The 11,384-nt window shown below is 51.0% G+C and overlaps 1 protein-coding gene across 1 annotated transcript; it reads right to left on the bottom strand.

Annotated features, from left to right (window-relative positions):
* Positions 1 to 1,868: 1,868 nt before the first annotated feature.
* CD300LB (CD300 molecule like family member b) lies at positions 1,869 to 11,208 on the bottom strand. Its single transcript, XM_010387671.2, has 4 exons — positions 11,023 to 11,208; positions 5,245 to 5,574; positions 3,105 to 3,177; positions 1,869 to 2,424 (listed from the first exon to the last, which is right to left on the bottom strand). Exons 1-4 carry the CDS (start codon positions 11,084 to 11,086, stop codon positions 2,262 to 2,264), a joined length of 630 nt encoding a protein of 209 aa, XP_010385973.1. The 5' UTR covers positions 11,087 to 11,208; the 3' UTR covers positions 1,869 to 2,261.
* Between the last annotated feature and the right edge of the window lie 176 nt (positions 11,209 to 11,384).

Genomic DNA, 11,384 nt, shown 5'->3' on the forward strand with positions numbered 1-11,384 from the left:
TATGACAAATCCTCATGGTCTGTGGCTATTGAAGGGCATGAGGGCTTTTTGGCTCCAAGCTCCCAATTGAAACACATTCACTGTAAAATGCAATGCCAGCACTAGTGGCTCATTTATTGACTTTCTGTCTTTCTCCCTATCCCAGAGAATGGGTGTATTAGGCAAGCTTTGCTTGTCAGCTTGCGTTGGAATCCCAAGGGATATTTCCTAGAAATGTGTACGTGGGTGGTGGTGTAAGGGCGTGTGTGCTGGGTGGGCAGACAGACAATAGATGCCTACTTTACTCTGGTGGATTCTCCTTGATGGAGGCACAAGAATAACAACCCAGCTACACTAGCTCCAGAGAGATTGAGGGATTCATTGAATATCAACAGGAAGAAACGGTGGGAAAAGAATGACATCACCTTGATGAGTGCCAATGGCCCCTCGCCCCTTTGAATCCAGCTGGCGAAGCATCGTGCCTTGGCTTTCCCTCCCGTGGAGCGGTGCAGTCCTCCCTGGGTCCGGCCGGATCTTTGGGAGGCTGGATCCAGGAAAGCATTCCAGGAGGCGGGGCCCTGGGGCTGGTGGACTGTGGGTCTTGGTCCCCCACAGAATGACTCAGGGGGTCTTAGCCCAGCTGGAACTCTCCTCTCTGGCCATTATGGAATTTTCAGGCCCATCATTGGCCAGAGCCCTAAATTCAGTTGAAAATTAGAGAAAGTTTCTCTTTGGCTGAAGGACAACAAAAGGGGGTTAAAGAGTCGCAGTGGGAAGGGGAGGCTCTGGTTGCCATGCTAGGGACCAGAGGGCCCCCTCTCCTTTATCCACTGCTGACAGTCAGGGCTCCCTATTAGAACCAAGAGCAGGAGGGAGGCGTCTTCATGGGTGTTCAAAGCGCAACATGCTGAACATGTGTGGTATGTTTGCATGTGGTCAGGTGGGGGAGGGAGCGCATCTCACATGGGGCTGGTTCTCCTCACAAGAAGTGAAGGTCCCTTTGGTATGAGGGTCCCTCACCCATACAGCACAAAGTGATCACATTTGAGGGCCTCATTGCCGTGGGTGAGGCGTGTGAGGAGACAGCACCACTTCCCTAGGACAGTTTTCATGAGTAACGTGATTTCAACATTACTGAAAAGGGAGGGTGCCATTTCCTGCGAAGGTTTTCGTTATTGCCCTCCCCACCTGGAGGTGGTTCTTGAGGCCCAACAGGCTCTTTTGGGGAGGAGACCCGAGCTGTCACGCTGAGGAGGCTCTCAAGCTGAAGCCCCCTAGAGGTGGGGGAGTTGGCAGGGAGCTTGGGGAGCCAGGAGGAGGAGGAGGAGGTGGGAGGGGGAGATTCCGATTGCCTCCTCAACCCCGTGGACTCAGGGCCATGTCCTCCCTGGGGAAAGGGTCCATCCAGCCCCTCATGCTCTAGAACCAGGAACTCATCCCAGAATCACTCTCCTTGTGTGTGGGATCAGATAGGTTTCTTATGAACACAAGTTATTAAAACCCAACTTTGCTAGAAAAAAAATTTTATTTTATTTTATTTATTTATTTATTTATTTATTTATTTATTTATTTATTTTTTGAGACGGAGTCTCGCTCTGTCGCCCAGGCTGGAGTGCAGTGGCCGGATCTTGGCTCACTGCAAGCTCCGTCTCCCGGGTTAACGCCATTCTCCTGCCTCAGCCTCCCCAGTAGCTGGGACTACAGGCGCCCGCCACCACGCCCGGCTACTTTTTTGTATTTTTTAGTAGAGATGGGGTTTCACCGGGTTAGCCAGGATGGTCTCGATCTCCTGACCTCGTGATCCGCCCGTCTCGGCCTCCCAAAGTGCTGGGATTACAGGCTTGAGCCACCGCGCCCGGCGAAAAAAATATTTTTAAAAAATGGATATATCAGGCTCTAAGGCAAAGACGGTGTTGAGTTGGTCTCCAGGATGATGGAAGTCTAGAGCTGGGGGGGTCTCCCCCAACCTCTCTCTGTACTTTGGTTCCATGCTCTTTGCCAGAGTTATTCCAGCAGTAGGGACACAGTCATCCAGGCTTGAGCTCCATCTCTGCAGCTCCTGACCAAGAGAACAGGTGCTGGCACCCCAGGAGGTGATGGTGGCTTGGGAGAGGCCCCGACCCTGGTGGGCAGGGAGGTGCCCACCAGCTCCAAGGCCAGAGCAGAGGCCAGGGCCCCTATCTCAGTTGCCACATCCCGAGGACTCAGAGATGTTCCTTCCACAGCCCAAGTCTCTTCTGGAAACATGGTCCAAGGCAGGAAGGCTCTGCAGATCCATCTCTCTAAGCGTCCATGTCTTTAGTCAGAAGTTCGGAGAAGTTCATATAGATAGGCTGGTTCCCTGGCTCCTCGGAGACCCTCTGAGACCCCTTCAACCAGAGGATGGCACCGACCAAGATGAGCAAGATGGGCACCTTCACAAATACCAGGAGCATGTAGTGGTTCCTGGGGATGGGGACACAGTGGTCAGAGCCCTGGGTACCCCCAGGCCATGTCACTCCCATCCCCTGACCCTGTGAGCCACCAGTCAAAGCCTGTGACCCTGGGCCAGGCAGCCCCACTCTGAAGATCCCTGTAAACCTCCTCTTTGGTTCAACCTCAAGGGCTCCTCCAACAGTCACCTTGGCTGGTTTTGCACAGGGCCCGTCTTCCTTTCAACGTTACCTTCTGGGACCCTCTTTGCTCAAAGTACATCTCAGCTCAACAGAAGTACCAGAGGTCACCAAATACAGGTTGTGTTTCCTGCCTCTGTTCCTGCTAATGCCAGCTCCAGGCTGGTAAATCACCCTTCCTGCTCTGTGTCCCTTGAAGTCTTGCACCACAGAGGGTGGTATCTTATCTCCCCCTGGCACCCATGAGGCCACCAATGCAAGGTTGACCGATTGACTGGGCGGATGATGTTCACTGAGAAGAGTTCTGCAGAGTGGTTTTCTGGTGAGAAAAACTAGAGTGGGGAGATGGTGGATTGCAGTGATGGGGGCAGGAGAGAGATGGAGGATGGGCTTGGGGCCTTGACTCTGGCTAGAATAGGTGCTGGTGTTTGGTGACAGGCAGGAGTTCTCAGGCTTGGCTTCCCCTTAGGAGGGACCCCAGGTAGGGGCAGGAGAAAGAATCACATGACTCACCTCTTTTGGGAGCTGATGGACACCCTGATATTGCTGTTGACAGATGAGCTTGTTGGTGCAGAAGCTGCTCCCTCTAGACACAGCCAAAGTCAGCCATGGGTTATTAACACAGGTGGGAGCTCGTGCATGGGTCACAAAGCCACGTGACCCTGACAGCCCTCACCAGAAGACGCTTTCCCCTGGAGAAGGAGGATTTTTCTCTCCTGCTACAGCCCCTCATGCTTCTACTGAGTCACCTCAATCTCATCACACAGACATTTTTTCCCATCGTTTTCAGGTGTGGCAAGAAAAATTAAAAAATAAATAGGAGTAAGCACCGTAGTCTATTATGGGAGAGAGAGAGGTTTTTTCATACTTTCTTTCCACCTATCTTGTAAGTGGGACTATTGGATGGGAAAATAAATTTCTGGTCTTTTCCACTGGAGTGGTGCCTGAGCAGGCTTAAGGAGAGAAGATTCTGGAAATGGGCTGTCCAGAAATTGGGGTAGTCCAGAAAAAGGGAAAGGGGACTCCAGAAGGCTCATGAAGAAAAGGGCACACTCCAGTTAAATAGAGAACACCAACTATGAGGAATGGAACATTTTCAGGAGCAACTATACAGGCAATTTGTTGGGGACAGTCTGGTGAGGGGGCCCCTGAGCCCAGCTCAGCACTGAGTATCCATGACCCAACAGTGGTCTTTTATTTCAGTCCTCGGCCCCAGCAAATTCTTCTCAATGGTCCCAGGCTGTCAGGTGCAGTGGTTTACGCCTGTAATCCCAGCACTTAGGAAGACCAAGGGAGGCAGATCGCTTGAGCCCAGGAGTTAGAAAACAGCCTGGGCAACATGGTGAAACCCTGTCTCTACAAAAAAATACAAGATGAACCAGGCGTGGTCATGTGCCCCTATAGTCCCAGCTACTCAGGAAGCTGAAGTGGAAGGATCAATTGAGCCCAAGATGTTGAGGCTGCAGTGAGTCAAGGTCGCCCCACTGCACTCCAGCCTGGGCTACAGAGAGAAACCCTGTCTCAAAAAACAAAACAAAGTCAAACAAAAGAGGCCCAGGCTGGGGCCATGCTAGGTAGGCTCCTGTCTAAGCTGCAGGTAACTCCAGTCATAACAGTTTCTATGAAGCCCCTGATCGTCTTACAGGCTGGTACCCCTGTAGGTCCCCCACCCAAGACTCCAGAACATCTGTCTCCCTAAAGCGCCACACTGGCCATGGCTTTTTGTCTCTTTGTACCACCTGCATGTCTTGCTCAATCCCCTCTCTGCCCCCATAGATATTCTGGGCTTCCCCTACTTGGCAGCCCTGGGGAAGTCTTGCTTGACCCTTTCTGGACTCCTCTTTACCCAGCTGTAGCCACTGTGTCCATGTGTCTCTTTGGTACCAACCCCAACAGTATACAGGCTTGTTCTAGGGCCGGCATTGTCTATTTCCACATCACCACCAAATGGATCCAAGTGGACACTGAGCTGACGAAGTACTGAGTACAGGTGTGTGGGTGGAAGTGGAGGTTGGGGGCTGCTTCCCAGACTCCAGCAACAGCAGCAGGACGACCCCAGAGTCTGTCAGTGGAGTCCAAGGCATGGAGGAGATGCCAGGGCAGCCAGAGAGGTCCCTGACATTGCCCATGATTGAAGCCATCCTTTCGCTTTAAAGCGACCACTGTCACCCACGCATCTCCCTGGGACTTTCTTACCCCGTGCTCATCTTACACAGCCAGATAAAGTAGCGGAGCAGGTGGCTGGGGACGTAGAAAGGAGGGTACTGTAAGATGCCCAGAGCTACTCTGGGTTGGTGCAGTTACTGGGATTCAATACTAGGACTCCCTGGGCCGTTCTAGGTTCCCTCTCTGCCATGTCATGAGCAGGCCTGGGCCACCAGTCACCAAAGCTGAGGTCCCCATTCTCACCCCCATCCCAAGCCCCACCTGGATTCCTTGGAGAGACCTCAGGGACTGAGATGGCAGAGCGATGCTGGCCGCCACTCTCCCTTAGTTTCTCTCACCTCCCTCCCAGTCCGTCTGTCTATCTGTCTGTCTCTCTCTCTTAGGCTCACCGTCATTCCCCTTCAGCCTTGGGGAGGAGCAGGTCAGAGCACTGACTTTCCAAGCCCTGAGCTCCAGGGCCTCGTCATGTAGATGAGAAAGTTCTTACCTGGGTCAACAGTCAGTTGCACTGGAATCCCAAGGTCAGGTCCTAGTCTCTGAATCCCACACCAGTAAGTGTTTGAGTCATTTTGCCTGAGCCCCTCCATGGTCACAGTAAATGTGCAGTCTGTATGACTGTCCTTGATGGACACATGGTCCTTCTTCTCTTCTTGCTCTGACCCTCTGGTTTGAATGAGGATCTCGCACGAGACCCAGTGCGCCCCTCGGCACCACCACTTGATGTGGGTCTCCCATCCTTGCTTATAGTGGCACTGCACCTTCACGAACCCCTTCTCTGGAGCTCTCACGGACTCTGGGCCTTGGATGGAGAAACAGCCTGCAAAACAGAATCCCAAGATACAACTCCTGTTGCCTGAGCCAGTTTGGTGTTTAAGAGTCCCGAGTGTGTCTCTAGCACACCCAATTCCTCATCCCCATCTCCCCCTCAGTCCAGCCCCCCACCAGCTTCTAGACCTGCTTAGCATGTGACACCATGGTCTCCTACCACCTTCTTTCCTTGTCCTCTCAATGCTGTTCTCATTGGAGCCAAATATTTAACTACCAGCCCTCTGGGAGAAAAAAAATCTCTGGTTTAGGAGCCGGGCACGGTGGCTCACACCTGTAATCCCAGCACTTTGGGAAGCCAAGGTGGGCAGATCACCTGAGGTCAGGAGTTCCAGACCAGCATGGCCAACATGGTGAAACCGGTCTCTACTAAAAATACAAAAATTAGCTGAGCGTGCTGGCAATCACCTGTAGTCTCAGCTATGTGGGAGGCTGAAGCACGAGAATCGCTTGAACCCGGGAGGCAGAGGTTGCAGTGAGCTGAGATCACACCACTGCACTCCAGCCTGGACAATGGAGTGAGACTCTTGTCTAGGAAAGAAAAGAAAAGAAAAGAAAAGAAAAAAAGCCCGGGCGCGGTGGCTCAGGCCTGTAATCCCAGCACTTTGGAAGGCCGAGACGGGCGGATCACGAGGTCAGGAGATCGAGACCATCCTGACTAACACGGTGAAACCCCGTCTCTACTAAAAAATACAAAAAACTAGCCGGGCGAGGTGGCGGGCGCCTGTGGTCCCAGCTGCTCAGGAGGCTGAGGCAGGAGAATGGCGTGAACCCGGGAGGCGGAGCTTGCAGTGAGCTGAGATCCGGTCACTACACTCCAGCCTGGGCGACAGAGCGGGACTCCGTCTCAAAAAAAAAAAAAAAAAAAAAAAAGAAAGAAAGAAAAAAAATCTCTGGTTTTAATATTTGCCAAATTCCGTAGTGTAAATACTCCCACAGTGGCAGATGTCAGGTAATCCATGTGATGTCACTGGACACAGAACTGGGAAAAGGTGTCCCAAGCCAGCTCCTATGAGCCAGCCCCAGCATCCTGCAGGGGTACCCAGGGTTCCCTCTCCAGCCTTCGTCTTGTCTCCCCCGACAAGCCTCCATGGAGGGAGTCTCTCCATTTCCATGGCTTTAATGATTGCCTGTTTCCTGATGGTTCTCAAATCCATATTTGCAGCTCAGACTCCCCTTAGCAAGTCCACCATTTACAAAGACACGCTGGATGTCTCCACCCCAAATTCCTATGTTGCAGAACAGAATGCACTTCCTCTCCCACCCTGAACTACTCTCCTTTGGTATTTTTTTCTAGTGGGGCATTGGATGTGACAGAGTAACAAAGGCCTGGTGAAAGCTAAGCAGATTAGAGGTGAGCATAATCAAATGGCTGCCTGTGCCTCCACTGATTGACTCCAGTTAGGCTGTGTGCAGATAGGCTCTTTCCTTGGCAATGACACGGGTTTCTTGATCACTCAGAAGTGGATAAAGGGGCAGAGAATCACAAAGGAAGCCTCTCTTGACTGTCGCGTGGCCTCAGAGCTTCAGGCCCAGGCCGGGGGTCTCTGCAGGGTGGAGAGAGCCGGGTCTGTTTCCCCAGGCAGGTGCCGACTCCTCACAGCTTGGGCCTTCTCCCTGAAGCTGTTTTAGTTTTCTTGAACTTTGCATTTATGGTTGGTAGAATAATGTCCCCCATAGGTGTTGGCATCCTCATACACAGAACCTGTGAATATGTCCCCTGACATGGCCGGAGGGACTCTGCAGATGTGATGAATTTAGGGACCTTGAGACAGGAAGAGTATCCTGAATAATCTCCACGGATATTCTAAGTGAAAGAGGGTTGAGGGAGAGTCCGATTGGAAGATGCTCTGTTGCTGGCTTTGAAGTGGAGGAAGAGGCCACCGGCCAAGGAAAGCAGATGGCTTCTAGAAGCTGGAAAATGCAGGGAAACAGATTCCCCCTAGAGCCTCTAGAAGAGGGTTCCCAACCCCGGGACCACAGATGGGTAACAGCCCATGGCCTGTTAGGAACTGAGCCTCACAGCAGGAGGTGAACAGTGGGCAAGCAAGTGAAGCTTCATCTGTATTTACAGCCACTCCCCGTTGTCCGAATTACCACCTGACCTCCGCCTCCCATCAGATCAGCGGCGGCATTAGAGTCCTATAGAAGTGCGAACCCTATTGTGAACTGCGCATGTGAGGGATCTAGATTGCACACTTTATGAGAATCTAATGCCTGATGATCTGTCACTGCCTCCCATCACTCCCAGATGGGACCGTCTAGTTGCAGGTAAACAAGCTCGGGCTCCCACAGATGCTACATTATGGTGCAGTGTATAATTATTTCACTATATATTACAATATAATGATAATATAAAGTATACAATAAGTGTAATGTGTTTGAATCATCCCAAACCATCCTCATCCCACTCCTGGTGTGGAAAAATTGCCTTCCATAAAACCAGATCCTGATGCCAAAAAGGTTGGGGACTACTGCTCTAAAGAAACTCAAGCCTACCTGCACCTCAATTTTAACCAGTAAGACCGTGCCAGGCTCTGGTCTTCAGAAGCATCAATGAGATGATGAGATTGTGCGGTTTTAAGCCATAGAGTTCATGTTAATTTGTTACAGCAGCCACTGGAAATTAACATAGCATTCAATCAGCAGAACCAACTTGATTCTCTTCACACCAGCAGCTCCACCACCCAGCCTTCCAGAAGAGCTTGGCATCTTCTTTCGTGCTGTCCTCTCCTTCAGCCCCAAGAGCTGATTGGTAGCCAGTTTAGCTCTATCCTCAAGATGCTCCTCAGGTTTTTTTTTTTCCTCTTTCAGTCTCTGTCATCGCAGGCCCCGAGGACAGCATGGCAGCAGAGCAACTGTGAGCTTTAAATGCAGAAACACTTGATGCTGAACTAGTTGGGAAACCCTGGCAGAGTTGCTTAACCTCTGCAAGTCTTGCTTCCTTATTCATAAGACAGTCACGCTACAGTCTACTTTGAAGGTGGTAATAGGACTTGGATGTGTGTAGGCTGGGCAAAGTGGCTCATGCCTGTAATTGCAAAGCTGTGGGAGGCTGAGGCAGGAGGATCGCTTGAGCCCAGGAGTTCCAGACTAACCCGGGCAACATGGTGAAACGCTGTGTCTGCAAAAGTAAAAGATTAGCTGGGAGTGACGGTGCATGCCTGTGGTCCCAGCTGCTTGGGGGGCTGAGGTGGGAGGATCACTTGAGCCTGAGAGTTCAATGTTGCAGTGAGTTACAATCACCCACCACTGCACTTCAGCTTGGGTGACAGAGTGATAAAAAAGTTAATAAATTTTTGTCTTCAAAAAATTATTTACTTTTAAATTTAAAAGAAGACTTGGATATAGTCCAATACCAGACATTTGGGGTCTGCTCCATCAGGGACAGCTCGTCAACAGGTCAGGACCTCATCTGTGCCTGGATCATGGTGGTGGTATCTGGAGAGGTCTTCCCAGCCCCAGCAGCATCCTCCCCAACTCTCCTCTCCTGAGGATTATGGCCTTCACACTCTTGTCTTTTGTGTTTGCAACCTCATATCCAACTCGCCACCCCCAAGCTGTCCTGCACACTAACAGCTCCCTCTGCTCTGCTCTCCATATTGCTGCCTGAGTTGGGTACTGAGACTGTCTCCTCCTCATCGTCAGCTGCACTTGCCCTGAGCATCTAAAAATCTTTTAGGGGCCACGCACGGTGGCTCATGCCTGTAATCCCAGCACTTTAAGAGGCCAAGGTGGGTGGATCATTTGAGGTCAGGAGATTGAGACCAACCTAGCCAACATGGTGAAATTCCATCTCTACTAAAAATACAAAAATTAGCCAGGCATGGTGGTGGGCGCCTTAATCCCAGCTTCTTGGGAGGCTGAGGCAGAAGAATCACTTGAACCCGGAAGGCAGAGGTTGCAGTGAGCCAAGATTGTGCCACTGCACTCCAACCTGCGTGACAGAGTGAAACTCCGTCTCAAAAACAAAAAACAAAAACAGTATACCCAAAAACATAGATTGGATTTGTCAGCAACCACTAACAGCAGAAAAGAGATGCTGCTGCCTTGAACAAAGTGTCATGAATCCCAGTTTCAGTCATTCAAACTGTAAAGGGCTCACAATGTAATTAGGCCCATTTAAAAAAATATGTGGGGGTTTCTCTAACCACAGAATATGATGGCTGGAACTATTAATCAGGCTTCTATGTGTTGTCAAGAGTTGGTATGAGGAACGATAGGGATGGAAATGACAGGGCAGCCGTCAGCTTGGAGCAGAGCCCTGTTGAACTGGCCGAACGGCTGAAGTCCAGCCAGGACTGAAGTCGGGTCTCAGAACTCCCCATCTGTGCTCTTCCCTGTTGTACCTCTGTGGACTGCTCTATCTGTGCCAGATGGTCAGTCCCTAGGCTCCAGGAGAGAACTGTGTGGCCCACACAGATTGCACACCATGCGTAAAATTCTGGATTGTCCCCTAATGCCCTCTAGGTATCCACCAACGTTTGCCATGGAGAAGATCATCTAGCCCTTCCCACTTTCCACCTGGGTTCTTGAGAAGTTTTTTCTTTGAAAGTCTCAGCTCCTGAGCATGGCATGGAAGGCCTTCATAATCTTGTCTTTTGTGTTTCCAACCTCATATCCAACTCGCCACCCACAAGACATCCTGCACACTGATAGCTCCCTCTGCATGTATCCACCATTCTTTCTAAGCCTCCATCTCTCTGCACAGGTCCCCCAACACACACACTCACATACACACCCAACTCTCTAGAGTGTCTGACCTTCCTTCTACAAGGCACGTCAAGTGCACAGCTTCGTCTTTCTCTAGTCACCAGAGAGAACTGCTTCATCCTCCGCACACACCTCCAACCAATTCCTTATTGTGTCCTGCAACTGCTCATTGTTTATGTGTATGTCTCACCCACTAATCCATCTGGAGTCTTTTTACTTTTTTTTTTTTTTTTTTTTTGAGACAAGGTCTCACTCTGTCACGCAGGCTGGAGTGCAGTGGTGCAATCACAACTCTGCAGAATTGAATACCTGAGCTCAAGGGATCCTCCAGCTTCAGCCTCCCAAGTAGTTGGGACTACAGGCATGTGTCACCACGCTCAGCTAATTTTTGTTCATTTTCTTTAGAGACGAGGTCTCACTATGTTGCCCAAGCTGGTCTTAAATGCCTGGACTCAAGCAATCCTCCCACTTTGGACTCCCAAAGTGTTAGGATTACAGGTATGAGCCACCGCCTCAAGCCCGGAGTCTTCTTTAATGGCCAGTTCTCCTCCTCTTTTTTCTTGATGTCCTCAGGCCCCGAAGCACATGATGTCAGTCCCCAGTGCACCTTTGTTGAATGACTTCACAAAGCCACCTCTCATTTCCCTGGATGTGGAAGGACAAATGCCCTCTGCCTCCTGCCCTGCCCCTGTCCATACCAAGGGCCCAAGGTCCCAGCCCCACTCACCTGAGAGGCTGAGAAGGAGCAGAGCGGGGGACAGCCACATGGCTCCACCTTCCCGGCTCCTCATCCACCTGATCTGCAACCAGTGGCAAATGCGGATCCCAGATGCACTCTGGAAACTCTCCTTCCTTGCTGTTATATTTCAGGCTTGCACATTCTGTGCATCTAGACCGCCTTTGACTTTCTTAATCATTCACTTCCTTTTATAGAGTGGGCAGTTCCTGCTGTTAATTATTCAGTGAAAGAGGCAGGGCTGGGCCACAGGGATTGAGCACTGTCACTATGTAAAAAAGAGGAGGGAGGGGACTATGCAGGGTCAGGAGGGGAGGGGGAGATATGTCTACAGAAGAGGTGGGGTGGGGGGC

This window comes from Rhinopithecus roxellana, chromosome 19 (genome assembly GCF_007565055.1).
Source record: "Rhinopithecus roxellana isolate Shanxi Qingling chromosome 19, ASM756505v1, whole genome shotgun sequence".
Classification (NCBI taxonomy): Eukaryota; Metazoa; Chordata; class Mammalia; order Primates; family Cercopithecidae; genus Rhinopithecus; species Rhinopithecus roxellana.

Coding starts and splice junctions, on each gene's coding strand:
- CD300LB (XM_010387671.2), bottom strand. CDS start 11,086: ATGAGGAGCCGGGAAGGTGGAGCCATGTGGCTGTCCCCCGCTCTGCTC. Junction 5,575..11,022: donor GCTCCTTCTCAGCCTCTCAG/GTGAGTGGGGCT, acceptor TCTGTTTTGCAG/GCTGTTTCTCCATCCAAGGC. Junction 2,425..3,104: donor TCCATCAGCTCCCAAAAGAG/GTGAGTCATGTG, acceptor CCCCATCCCCAG/GAACCACTACATGCTCCTGG.